Genomic DNA, 15,346 nt, shown 5'->3' on the forward strand with positions numbered 1-15,346 from the left:
ATCTCTTGTTGTTTGTTTCCTCGCTGCTCTTATGAGGTTAAATCATATTTGAATCATTAGTGATCTTCCAGTTGTTCATTTATTATCATTCAATGTTTATCCTATGTTAGAAACTACTGTCAAACAGCTGTTTCTTGTTCGAAACCTCTCGCTGATAAAACAGAATGCATGACGAGCTTCGCATGTCTCGATGTTATTGGCCACTCTTACAATTCACTCCATACTATCATACATTTCTGTCCAGTTTTAGCTCACCGCAACGACTGTACTTTGTTCCAGATTCCAATTAATTATGTGAATATAATTCCACTTATAATAATCAAAAACATTCTATATTTCAAAGATCAAGCATCAAAGGTACTCTAGCAATAGGAATTCCAAGACTATATTCAAATTTTGAGGGAGACTCATTTTTTGTATCACGCTCTTACTTTGAATAGAAACGATATTAGATTATTACATAAGTGCAATATTTCTCAAGTTTTTGATTTATTGTGATACATTCTGTGATTCATTCAGAGTATAACATCAACCCTCAAAATTTTCAAATCATTATTCCTGGACTGAAAATTAAATGAGGAAGAAGTGTGTGATTACATAACCTTAACTTTGGGGCAAAATTAACATTTTATTGAAATTTTTGGAGTGAAATAGTACAGGCTCAGCCTAGTTTTTCCTCCAATGTCATAATTGCATTATGATTATAGTGTTCTATAGAATAAATAAATAAATGATTGAATTGGTTTCGTTGTAACACGATGTAATGAACAAAGTTTCTCTTCTCCTATTGTTCCTCTTTTCTTTGGTTGTACTAAGCCATCACGTTCCGAAGGTTGGAGTGAATATGTGAATATCGAAGCAAGTGAAGATATGAGATCTAAAAAATAAAGAGGAGGTTTTGAACAATAAATTGCAAAAAACTCAGCATTCGTCCAAGGGGCTTCAACGGTTCTGAGCAATAAATGACAAAAATTGCAAACCATCAAGTTCCAAAGGTTGAAGTGAATATCGAAACAAGTGGAGACATGAGATCTAAAAAATAACGAGATGGTTGTGAGCAATAAACTTGCACAAACCTCAGCAGTCCAAGGTGCTTCAACGTTGCCTCAAAAGGTGGAAGCATGTCTTTTGTGCCCTAATTGATAAAAATGGAGAGCCGACTGACTACCGGCGGTGAGTGGAAGGGAAAACGTTCTTCAATCGGCGTTCGAGTGTTCGAGTGCGGACTGTTTCAAGCCACTTCAACTGTCCGACCGGACGTGCTCTAGTCGGCCACCCGAATGAAAATAGATTTCGTGATGTACAGTATTTAACGACTGCAATGGCCAGACCACCACTAAAACCTTGTGTGGCGCAGTGTAAACAGCGACTGTTTCCACAGACACACCTTGCTTGCGCTTCCACACTCAAACCAAACTCGCTACCACTCAACGCATACGCACCTACACACATACGCGCGTCCGCACGCATTTTTACTCTCGCGCCCCGGGCGCACATGTTCGCGCGCAAATTATGAATATTGTGTTCCCTGTCACCGAACACGTTCCGATATTCAATTAGCTGCCTGCAGAATGAGCACGTCGATGTCAGCTTGTAATAATTTGGAACACGAGTGACCGCCAGTCGTTGACACTGCAGTAGTGGGTCTTCTGCCAACTCAATATTCTCGGCTGAGTATTCGATGAAGTGAGAACGTTCTGTGAATTGTTCTCATCACATTTATCGACCATTGAGGTGGCGTCACATGGGTTACTGGTTATCAATGTTATGTGGGCTACCCGAGGAGATTCTGTTGAATCTTTGGCCTTTAATGATTAAGATTGAGAATTTTATATCAAGTGATAAATAGCCTATGAAAAATTTCAATTTTGAAGTTGTATCGAGATTGAGTTGGGACTCGATATTGAGGATGATGAGGATTCCTGGAATCGAAAAAAGTAAATAAATACTAAGGGATGATAGATGATAATATATTTTGATAAAATATTATCAAACATAACTAATGGTGATGTTGTGTTCCTCTTCTAGCTCAAAATTTTGCCCAATTACTCAAAAATTTCTAATTAGTAGAGATTTTATTGAAATGTTTTTGTTTTTAATCAGTTTTTTAATATCAAAATGTGAAATCTTTTTGTTTTTAATCAGTTTTTTAATATCAAAATGTGAGATTTTCAGCTTAGTCATTAGTTTTGAAGTAAAAATTGGACTTTTTGAAGTGAAAAGTAAAATCATAACATCATTCTTTTCCGAAACTTTTATACATCAAAAAGACAGTTTTGGGCTATGCCTGTTGTATTCTCCCAATCATATTATATTGTGATATTATGATTTGTATTATTGTAGATTTGATTTGTCAATAAAATAAAAAATAAATGAAAAATATTATCAGAATAGATGATCATCATATCTGATTACTTCTTTGTGAATATCACTATATCCGATTACCTCTTTTTTCAGCCCTCAAAAATTTGTAGCCATTCGTTGTAGGGTTCAATCACTCTATACAAGAAAATATTCTTGTGAAACAATTCTCTATGAGAAGTTTCGTTGAAATGTTTTTGAGGTGATGGCTGTGCCAGTCCTTCTCTATTGTAGCAAATCGTGGATCACTACTTAACCTCGAGAGATAGAGTACAAGCGACTGAAATGCAATTCTTAAGGCGAACAATAATGTTGTGATTGAAGAGATTAGAAATGGAGATATTCGTTCATAGCTCAAAGTCTACAGTGGGAGAGAATGTTCGAAGAAAGAATTCTTCTACAAACCCTGTTATTCAGGCCATAGAAGAAGAGGGATGTCGGAAGACCATTGAAGAGATGACAATAGAAAAATAATTATTAACCAACACTTTATACAAATATCAATTGTGAGTCAGAACCGGCAAATATGCTTTATCCTGGAAGAGCAAGAAGAAGAAGAAGAAGAGGAAGAAGAAGAAGGAGAAGAAGAAGAAGAAGAAGATTAGTTGATTCTCCAAGGAATTCAATGTGCTTTCTGTCACAAGTTTGCATATACTGTCCCATGAATTGATGTTTCATAGTTTTATAAGCTTATATTGAATTTATGTTGTAGATACGATGCATGAGGAAGAATAATAACAACTGGATGATATGGAACAATGAATTATTTTCAGAATAGAATTGCAATATTTATGTAGGTTGATTGATTGATTGAGTACTCCATTTATGTAGATTAAAATATATACTGGCTTATACACTTATATACAATAGCTTACAATACAGCGAAATTATAGATGAATTTACATAATATAGACTAAGAAAATAATTATTGAACTGTATATGATATGAAAAAGCAATTTGTAATATAATAACTATAGATAATAATTATATTGTTATGCATCTACATAAATTGGCGGAGCTTTGGACATATCAATGTCCATTTTTTTGGGAAGAATATTAAAAATATCCTCCCCACTAACTCTCTACCAAAAGAATAGGTAAGAGATAGGTAAGAGAATAGTGAATAGCTGAAGTTAGAACAGAAAAGTGATTAGTTACTGGACTCGTGAATCTGTCAATGTTAACATTGTAGAAACGTGAAAAAAGTATAGAGAGATGTCATATCATGATGAATGATATCCAATTTAATAACTGTTCGGACTGGACATTGATTGAAAAGATGATGACGTATTTATCAGTGACGGTGGCTGTCACGTTTGACGTTTGAATTATTCGGGTGTTATCTGATATCTATTTTTAGCGAAAAGTGTCTTCCGTCAAATGATAAATCAACTTACTTCCAGATAAGTCTATAGATTCACTCTTACAACTTTTCAAATAACCTCAAATATGAGTTTAAAAAAATTTAATAAAAAAAATTAATTTCTTTTCATTGTGTATAGGCCAGCTAAGGACCACAGCAATCCACCATTAACCATTATCTTAAATGCCATCATTATTGTTCTTATTATTCACGTTGATTTCCCGCTTTCGTCTCCAATACTCTTTCATCCTCGCACTCTGAGCGATTCGTCTTCATAATGACCAAGTTTCAAATCTGAGTTCGTCTGGAAAAACATGAACTTCAATTAAATAATTCAATTATACTAATTGACCAAAGCGAAGCTGAGGTCTTAGTTTCGACTCGATCGGCTTTTGTCTGTTTGTTTGTTTGTACCGCAGTTACAGTCGCAGTTATTGTCCGATTTGGATGAAATTTGGTATGCAAGTTCTTTGAAACAAGGCGCAGAAACGTATGTGTAACAATTTTTGGTAAGACCTCCGTTTTTTTTTAATATTTAAAAAACCATAAACTAACCTCGAAAGTTACTTTTTCGTATCTTTGAAGATACAGCAATTCATGTTCCTACTTTTTCGCATCCACTGTTAATTCCGTCAGTTGACCGATTTCTTATAATTAATTATTAGAAAAGTTGTAATACATGTTTGCATTGTAAATATGGAGACGATATAAAGGTACTTCCTTGATAAGTCCGGTGTCCCTGCAAACAGTGTTTCTAGCACTTTCAATGGAGAAAATAATAGATGACATGGCTAAATCTTCACAATATACTGTACTTACTGTACTGGCCCTTCTCATTAGATTGAAAGTTGTATTCATGAGCGAGGTCTACTGTTCGCAGAACTACTAGTAATATTCCATTAGTTCGTTGTCTAGAAAATCTAATAGTTCTCCTAATAAATCAAATTATGCATTTTGGTAAAGATAATGTCGCAGGATCGTGATTCTTATATCAGTGTATTATATCGTAATTTGGTGAACTTATCTGATATAAAGCGTCCAATTCTTGATAATCGAGTCTATAGCAACTTTCGTTCAAGGAAGCAGGTTAAACTGTGTGCAAGGATGATAAAATAGCGTTACCCAAAGGAAAAACCAATTAATATTAGTAATTTATGCGTCCCGGGCTAACACTGGTGTCGGACAGAAATTGAATGAATTCTATTTAGAGACAGGACGGTGGGTCTCATCACAAATGCAAATTTTCTGCCCGATTAGAACAGGCCCGCTGCAGTCCCCAGCTGAAGGGAGATGAAAAATATATAACTTAATACAGTCGCACCACTGGTTAATTGGGGTCTGTTTAATGGGATATGAGAATTAATACGGGCCAACCGTTTAATTTAGCGTCTCGTCTGCACGCTCATAAAAGCTCACGTAAAGGTGTTAAAAACTTGCATTGAAATGGGGTGTGGCTGTGTGTGGTGGGAGGGGAGGTGCAGGTGTAAACGGTACCCCTGGCTGGGGGGTTACGAGGGAGGGTTGAAGGTACCTCTGGTTGGGGAAATGGGAGACAGCTCGACTCAAGCAACCTGTGAGAAGGAACACTCTGTTGAGGACCTAATTGAGACGAATGGCGAGGGGTTGTGTGTGGTTTGGGGGGGGGGTGTTGAGGAGGAGAAGTACAGCTCACGTCTCTTTGGCAGGGAGGAAAGGCCTTAAACAATTTGCTCCACCTCGAACTATATTTTAGCCGTCTTACCCCGAACACTTCTTTCCTATTAACTCCACACACCACTGAAAAATAGTGCGGTAAACTGTGAAGGGATCCTATCCCGAATATCATCTTCTTACAATTTGGTCTGGAAGTTCAACCGAGTTCTCAGCTAGTTTTCAATATTATCAAGTGCTCTTAACTGGCTCTTGAACAAGAGTAAGGATACAAGGATACGAACAGAACGGTCAGTTCGATAATATGTAGATTACAACTCGTTAGCTTTCTTCTATACTAACTTTCTCCTTTCAAATCAATTTTTTTATGAATTCACAGCTATTAAGTGACATCGATCTTCACCTCTATTTGCTCGATATGTTCGCACCTTGAGATTTTTTTTTGTATAAACATATCGATTTTTGGACGTTTGATTTTTGCCGTCCGTATAAATTCTATCAGATTGAACGGAACTTAAAAAACATAATCTGTTTGACATCATGTGTTTAATATAATAGAATTCATAAGGACGTCAAAAAATCATGTAACTAGCCTAACGCTCACTATACATTGAAGCAATCTACATAGAATACATGTACCTAAATGTATTCTAGGTACCTTGGATTGAAGAAGCTACTGTAGATCAACATATTCTGCAGATCAAACTATACTGAATGTAGGAGAGTCTTGGGAATATATAAAAATAACCGTTTTCATCCTACCTCGCGTACAGTTCCCATAATTACCTAAATTAATATTGGACTTCATTAACTAAGAATCGTATATGCTTTCAAAAGCTACTGAGTAGAATAATCGATTAGATATCATGTATGTCAGGGATGGGAGAGGTATTTTCTGTGATATCGACGTGGCAGCTGTCATTAACTGTAGAAAGATAAGATTTCATTTTTCAATAGATGTGAGGGATATTGTTTTTAATGAAGATTAGCAGACATCAACCAGGAAAAGATAAAGTTTCAAGCGAATGCATTGATTACAGCTAATTACAAATTAGTTATTTGCTATTTGAGAAAAATGTTGCCTTCACTATACAATGAATATCTGTAAAACAGTATATGTGAAGCTGTATAGAAAAAACTGAAAAGATCTTTCAATAACTGCATCAAGCTATGATATTTTCCTCCTTGATTCAGAATCAATATAATCTAACGAGTGATGTACGATCCTTTGTAAGCCATGGAATACAACATTCTATGTTTTATTGATTATATGATAACTATGCATTATAATAACGACTACGATGCATATTGAAATATAATCATCTTAAATATTATCATTAGAGATGATGCATGAAATATTATCATTAAATATTAAATATTATCATTAGACATGTAAAGCATGTAGTTACATTTGATCTATTCTAATCAAAATTCCAGTGCTCTACCTAAACTTTATATCAATCAATCTTACTATCCTGAATAATATTTGCATATAAATGTATTCAGTCTTTGATAATATGTTAATTGGATATTTTCATTTTACAGGATATTTCTGGCACATCACTGACATTCATTACGATGTACACTACTCTGTGAAAGGCGATACAAGGAAAAGTGAGTGCTTTTATCATAAAAATACAAATTTATGTAGAAAAACCATGAACATTTTCAATTAGTAACAGAATTCTCTCACGTCTATTAGGAAGGTCTGACTCCCTATACCTCACAATGTATGTTTATAATTAGCAAAAACTGAAAAATTACCAGGCTACATTATTATCATTACTATTATCATTCGAAACAATGCTACCACATAGTTGGAAACTCTAGGTTTTATTTTTTTAGGAATGCACTTTCGCGAAGTAATGAGAGTTAATGGGTGTATTCTATTTTTTCAAGAACGAAAAACGCACATTTTGTGTGTGAATCAAATATCATAGAAATCGTGTGGATAAAAATATTTTCCTCACCTGTAAACTTATTTCCATATGAAATAACAAATTTCGGAATATTAGATTTATTAATACAAATTTTAATCTGTCGCTGGCTTATCAAAAAAATCGTTAAGCCTATTTTGAACAGCCAGAACTGATCCAATCATATAATACTGACTACTAGGGATCTTTCCTCTTGGTTCAATTAATTTAGAACACTACCGCGTGTTATCTTCCAGAAGCATGCGTAAAGCATGGACATTGAAAAGCATGGACATTGTAATATTACATTTTTTCTCGATTGGAATCGAATCTTCAATTCGAGATCTATAAAATTTTATAGTAAATATCAGAGTAATCGATATACGGACAACTTTTTGACTGAGAATTTATCATATATAATTGTGTTGCTTGTTCCATGGTATCACCGAAAAAACAAACTCTGTAAACAGAGTTAACAGAATTAACAGATCATATAGATGATATATAAATTTAAAATAACAATTTCGAAATAAAGTTTTATTGAGAACAAATGTAAAATGTGAATTCTAAACTTGTAATTTATAATTTTTTGGTGACGTGTCCGTGAAGTCGTCACTGGTTTGAGTTGTCTTTGCTCTTTACTGGTAGGCTTCCTTCTTCTCTAAAAAAATGGTGGCTGGCTATTGAAGGTGTTTTGTGCTCTCTGAATATTTTTCTATTTAATTGAAATTTTAATGTTTTAAATTGAGTTTTGAACAGTTTATAGTGTTCTAATTTTTGTCTATAATTATTTCTTGTGTTTACAAGCCTATAGCCATTTTTTTTTTCAACTACATAAGTGGATAAGTATTTAGCTCATAATGATTTTAGATGCTTAAGTGTGTAAGGTATTATTCTTTGTGGATTTGTGTTATATATTGCCAAAATTCTTCTGAAGATTATAAGTTGGTTTGCTCTGAAAACTGGACTTCTCATTCATAAGCAATAGATCCATTCATAGTTTATCAAGAATCTACTATTTTGGAGCCGATAACTTTCCTTAGGTTAATAGGTGAGAATGCTATCCAACCGATTTAGGAGAAATTGGTAGCACGGCAAATGTTACCCCTGGTGTGGGACTGAATCTCCAAATTGTCCCAAATGGTACGCCCTGGTGTGGGACTCAAACTACAAAATATATCCCTGGTTATAAAAAATTATTGGTAGGATAGATATCTTGATAGATTGTGAATGGGAGATGCTGCTGAGTGGGAAATCGGTTCGAGAATGTTCAGGTTCTAATGAGTAAATATTTTTTACGCAGTAGCAAGATGGAGAACAATAAAAATAATGAAGTTTTATCCAGTGAAAACATTCAAAACTTAGATGAAGAATCACAAGATTTAGACCTAACCTTAAACAATGACTCAAACGATAGTGTAGCTGTAAGTGAAAACGTTTCAAATGTAACAATTCATGAGAAAGTAGTAGAAATATCAAATGAAACAAGTATGGTAGGAGCTAAAAATGATATAAATCTTATAGCATTCCTAACACAAAGGTTTGATAATTTGAAACAAGATCAAAATGCTAGGTTTGATGATATGAAGCAAGAATTTGCTAGCATAAGACTAGATCAGGTTAGTACAAAGCGGGAATAAAAGAGATAAATGATACATTAAGTAAAAATCACAAAGAAATAGGTCATCTACAGCAGAAAACTAATGATCTTGAAACATCAATGTTAGATGTAGAAAAATCAATGCAAAACAAAATCATTCAAATTTCTGATAGGGTCAATGAGGTTAATGAAAGAGTAAATAAAAATAAGATCATAGTTGAGCAACAAAATATGACACAAAATGCTATCAATGCAGAAAATAATGAAAGTATTAAGCATGTTGAAAAAGAGGTTGTAGAATTAAACGAAAAAGTAGACAAGGAAATCAAGGTATTATCCTCTTTGAAAATAGATTGTCAAGAAAATACAGCTGCTATAACTGAGGTTAGGAAAAACATAAATAAAATTAACATGTCAACAAAACCGATGTGTAATCATACTGTTAACAATAGTAATTTCGATAGGTTTGAATTCCAAATGCAAATTGACAAAAAGAATCCAATGCATTTCTTAGTAAACTTGACCGAGTATCTTGAGAGAAATGAAATCACAAACTGGATCAAAATTAAGGGTATCTTGGAAAACAATTTTAATTCAAATTTTGCTCATCGTGATTGGTGGATTTTCATCCGTTTTGATGTAAATAACTTTGAAGAATTTAAAGAGAAATTCATTGCTAGAATGTGGTCAGACGACACTCAGTCATCTGCTAGAAATTATTTGAGATTTGGAAAATATAAGCCAAACTTATCTAAGAATCTTACTGAGTATTATATTTCTCGTTTCAACATTGCTAAGAATCTAATTCCAGCCTTAGATAAAGATACTATTTTCAAGTTTTTGAAAGGTCATTTTGATGAAACCATATCTACAGCTGCCATTATTCGTAACATTAAGACTAGTGATGAGTTTATTTGTTTGTTGAATGAGTTTGACAATACTGACACTTACAAAGTAAACAGACAAATGCCCCGTGATCATAACAATGCTCAAGCTGGAGGTCAAAATAAAACAATAAGTTTTCATCAGAGTGAACATAGGGATGATAGAAATAGGTCTCAGAATTCAAATGGTGTGTTGTTTCATGATAATAATAAGTAGTATCAAGGAGGTAGGAATTATTTCCAAAATCGAAGGTACCAAAATGGACCAAACAATAATGGTCATAGAGATCAAAATTTTCAGTATAATTTCAGAGATAATAGAAATCATCAACTTGTGAATTCAAATCAATCAAATTCAAATCGACCAGCTAACAACTACCAGTTAGATTTCATCTTCCCACCGCCAGTTATATGCCTGCTCAAACTTCAAATCAGATGAATGCAAATCGTCCAAGACATAATGTTCCTTTAAACTAATAATGGGACGACGAAACGACAGCCCTGCTCTCCCAGTTAAGGAAAGGTCAAATTTTGATATAGCTGTAGACATGAATATAATAAATTTTGAATCTGAAACTTCAAACAGGTTTGAAATAAGAAAGCCAGAATTAATCAGTCAAATCATGTGCAAGAAAATAGTTGTAAGAATTTAAGTAATGAAGTAATGCCTAGTTATCAAGAAAGTATTTTGGTAATCAAAAAATAGTTGTCCGTACAGATCATAAAGCCTTGACCTTTTTAAAAAAATGTAAGATAGGACATGGTCGTTTGGGAAGATGGATTCTTGCATTACAGAATTTTAATATTGAGTGGGAATTTGTAGCAGGAAAGGATAACATTATGCCAGATATCATTTCTAGAACTGATTATGAAGGTAATTTAGAAAATCGAAATTCAAATGAATTCAAGGTATTAAATATCATTAAGAGTGATAACAAGTTAATTGAAATAGTAAAGAAAATCAAAGAATTTCAAAAAGATGATGTTTGGTTAAAAAATGTAAGAGAAAAGTTAGAGACAGGTAATTGAATATCAACAAATTTTTAAAGTAAATGATGATCTTTAGTTCACTAGAAAATCTGGAAAGAATAGTTTTTGGAAAGTTTGTGTGCCTTCAGCACTGTATGAAGAATTGATAGTTGAATTTCATGAAAGATTAGGTCATGTAGGTATATCAAAAACATGCAAATTTATTGAAGAAACTTTTTAAATAAAAGATTGTTACAGACTTGTTACCAAAACTATAAGATACTGTAAGTATTGTCAACTTGTAAAGACATCAAATGAAAATAAATTATTAGAAATGCATACCATAATTTCTGAGAAAAAACATCACAAAGTGTTCATTGATGTTTATGGAGAATTACCAGGTGGCAAGTACAAATGGATGTGCATTATTCATGATGGCTTTACTAAGTTTACAAAGTTGTATCCTATAGTTAAGGCTAACGCTCATAATTTAGTAAAAGTTGTTGAAAAATATGTAAATGAATTTGGTAAATTTGAATATATAATCAGTGATAATGGTACTTGTTTTCAAAGCAGATTGTGGAAAGAATCTATGGAAAGATTAGGTATAAAATATTACTACATTTCAGTTTATCATCCCCAGGCAAATCTTAGTGAAAGACCATTGAAAGAGGTCATCGCATATTGAGAACTTACGTTCCTGTAAATAAGCATAATATTTGGTACAAGTATATTGATAAGGTTGAATTTGTCATCAACAACAATTTTCATGAATCAACTGGTCACATACCCATGGAGCTTATGATGAATCATAAATTGGCACATCTTGTTTTTAAGTATATCAAATATCCTGTAGAAAATAAGTTTGAACTTGAAGAAGAAGGTATCAGAAACAAACGAATATTGTACAGAATAAAGAATAGAGGTGTCATCAGAAGATTCAAACAGAATCTACATAATAAACCCAAGTATAAATTAAAGGTTGATGATCTAGTTGTAATTCGAAATTACATTTTGTCGAGCAAGCTGAAGAAGTTTTCTGCCAAGCTGTGTCCTAAATATCGTGGACCTTAAAAGATGATCTCAATAAAGGGTGTTTCAAACTTGAAGAGATAAGTACAGGTAAAATTATGAGAGTCAATCAATATATGATGAAGAAATACCATCAGAAAGCACACAATGATTAGGAATCCTGTGTTATGCCGGGATTCAGAATAGCATAATCGCTACGCAGTGTATGGTAAGAGTCCATAATTGTGTCTTTTTTCTTTCCTGTAGCCTATTTTTCTTGGCCCTTAATCTTTTCAAATTTCGATTCTTTCCTGTCTTTGTGTAATGTTCAGTAAATTTCTTCTATGATGCATATCTTAACCAATCTTGTCATTTAAATTTGTATTTTTCTGAAATAATATTGGAAGTTAAAATAGCAGCTTATTTTCCTAATCTTTAAATTGTTGATAAAACTTAACTTTTCTAAAATCTATCCATTGTAGTGTAAATAATTGTTTGCTTGCGGTATATTTTTTCATCATGTATTACATATTTTAATTATGTCTATTTTTTTTGTCAAGTATCATATTAGGTAATTAGGTTTTTCAGAGCAAATTATGTCTCATTTTCTCATTTTCAGTATATTTTTATTAAATATACTTCCTTATGGAAGTTTAGAACTGACATGTAGGATAGGCTCTAATTAATCTTTCTCTTCTTTGTATTATTTAGGAAATTTATTTACCCAATTTTCTTTTTCTCTTGTTTGTATTTTTTAGGGAACTTATTTACCCATTATCCATCTTGATCGTCTTTGTATTGTAATCTTGAAATGTTTGTACTTATTATACAGTTTTCAAATTCTGAAATTATTTAAAAAAATAAATGGTTCAATTTAGAACATGCTGAAATCTAATCTTATGTATAAATTCTTTTGTTATAATAATAAAACTTCAAAATTTGAAAGTATTAATGAATTGTGTCACCATATAAATATGAGATGTATTAATGAAAGTTAACTTGAATAATAATGTTTCCATTAAAAAAAAAGGTCTTGTCATATTATTAATTGAAATGAGTTAAAGGTTAAAATTTCACTAAAGTTTTTGTAATTGATGTCTTTTTCTAAATTTAAAAAAAAACTGTCTGTTCTATAAATTTTGATATGATTGATTATCGTTTGAAATGGATGCTGGAGTGTATGTAGAAATTTTAGTGGGGTTTGTTGATGAGAATTTTGCTGGTATGTGATTGTTTTTTGAGATGGAAAACCATTATTGCCTAAAGAAGGAATAACAGAGGTTATGACTTAGAGAGGCAGTAATGAGATAATATTTTTTGTGTTGATTACTTATGTTGATTGCCATAGATGCAAAATAATGATTAATGATGTTGATTGCCATAGATGCAGATTACTTATGAATATTGATTGCCTTTGAAGCAAAATATTATTGATGTTTTGAATGATTTCTTGTTTAATGATTGATAGTAAAGTTTTGTCATGAAATGTAGTTTGTGTTTAGAACATTGAAAAGTCGAAATAAACTATAGTATCCAACAAACGATGATTAATAATATTGAATAATTTGCTTTTCATAAAATATTTGAACAATGAATAAATGGAAATGAAATTATTTTTTCTATTAAAATTTTGTAATTGATGTCTCCAAATTTCACAATATATGTATTGCTGACTGTATAATAAGATGTTGACAAATTTCATTTTTATATTGATAATATACTTAGAAATAATTTTCATGTGTATTAGATTGTATTGGTAGCCTAATCAAAATTTTCTTTTTAGTTCATAAGCATTTTAAGATAACAGGTACAGCATGGACATTAACATTGAAATAATTATCAAGTGAATCTCGAAATCGGCAACAAGTGAACGCCATGAAGAGTGTTAAGAACATTTGGGTGATTTTCGAACTAGTGTGACTCATCAATTGAATATCTACGCCAATATCTACACCAATAACTAGGCCAATATCTGCTCTGATGTCAATGTCAACGCCAATATCTACACCAATATCTACACCAATAACTACGCCAATATCTACACTGATGCCTACGCCAATATCTACACCAATAACTACGCCAATATCTACGCCAATATCTACACCAATAACTACGCCAATATCTACACTGATGCCTATGCCAATATCAACGCCAATATCTGCTCTGATGTCAATATCAACGCCAATATCTTCTCCGATGCCTGTGCTGATGCCAATGCCAATATCTACGCCGATGCCTGCGCCGATGCCAATGCCGACACCAAAGCATACGCCAATGACAATGCCAACGCTTATTGCTGACCATGTATCTCAAACTTCAACACTACCACATTACCTGGAGGTAATTGCCATCCATATTCACGTTCGCAACTTTGAATTCAGAATAAAAGTCACAGTATCATGAAAGAATTGATTCAAAAAAAAAATCCTCTCCTAAATTATTCCTGTATGCAGAACTCTAAACCTTGAAAGCTGAAAATATCAAAAAACCAAACCTTACCTAAATTAATCCTCACCTAAATTAATCCTGTATGCAGCGTCTATCTCTTTTCCGAAAAACAAATTACATTGTCATTTCAAGCCTGAAATGTACATTGTATAATTACAAATATGATACAAAATTTACGTGACTCTGTATCGAGTTTGGTATGCAGCCGTCTACTACAAGCATGAGGCAATGCTAACTGAGATGTCACCTGTATCGAGTTTGGTATGCAGCCGTCTACTACAAGCATGAGGCAATGCTAACTGAGATGTCACCTGTATCGAGTTTGATATGCATCAGTCGACTACAAGTATCAGCCCAACACTACGTGCATCCAGATCAGCCCAACACTACGAGTATTCGGATCAGCCCACACTGATGTCATCACACTGGAGTCACACTTAACTGAAAATCATACTGAGTGCCTTAACAGACTGTTTTCCAAAATTTGCATCGATAAAATCAACCGCATCAATAGTGAAAGAAATGAACATTTTTTAATTTATTGAAATTTTATGTGAAAATTAAATGTAACAATTCATTTAAAAAAAATAATAATAATAATTTTTTTATTCAACATACTGAATTTTTTTATGCAATAAAAATTGAATTTTTCTATCTATTAAATTTATGTGCGATTTCAAAAAACTATTCTTTATATATTAAACTTTTCGTTGAGATATTTTCCTTTAAATTATAAAGCTAAATCAAAAGTAATTTTGATATTCTATACTTTGAAATATTGTTTGGAAACATATAACAAATGCTATTGATGAATTTTTATAATAATTTTCAATATTATAGGACAACATGTAATGTTTTTATAGAAAAAATTGTTACTGTTCTCGAATTTAAATTTCAACAATTTCCATTTGGGTCAATGTAATTTTTTTTTATTTAAATTTTCAAACAGTAAAATTTTTTATGTCAAGAGGGAGGTATTTGTAATATTACATTTTTTCTCGATTGGAATCGAATCTTCAATTCGAGATCTATAAAATTTTATAGTAAATATCAGAGTAATCGATATACGGACAACTTTTTGACTGAGAATTTATCATATATAATTGTGTTGCTTGTTCCATGGTATCACCGAAAAAACAAACTC

The 15,346-nt window shown here is 32.4% G+C and overlaps 1 protein-coding gene across 1 annotated transcript in view; it reads left to right on the forward strand.

The window, feature by feature from the left end:
* Positions 1-15,346, forward strand: part of LOC111062258 (acid sphingomyelinase-like phosphodiesterase 3b) — a 320,678-nt gene that overhangs the window by 220,123 nt on the left and 85,209 nt on the right. Inside the window, exon 3 of the mRNA XM_039422033.1 lies at positions 6,920-6,988. Coding sequence (XP_039277967.1) covers positions 6,920-6,988 — 69 coding nt within the window. The remainder of the gene's footprint in view (positions 1-6,919; positions 6,989-15,346) is intronic.

Source organism: Nilaparvata lugens, chromosome 2 (assembly GCF_014356525.2).
Source record: "Nilaparvata lugens isolate BPH chromosome 2, ASM1435652v1, whole genome shotgun sequence".
NCBI classification, from domain to species: Eukaryota; Metazoa; Arthropoda; class Insecta; order Hemiptera; family Delphacidae; genus Nilaparvata; species Nilaparvata lugens.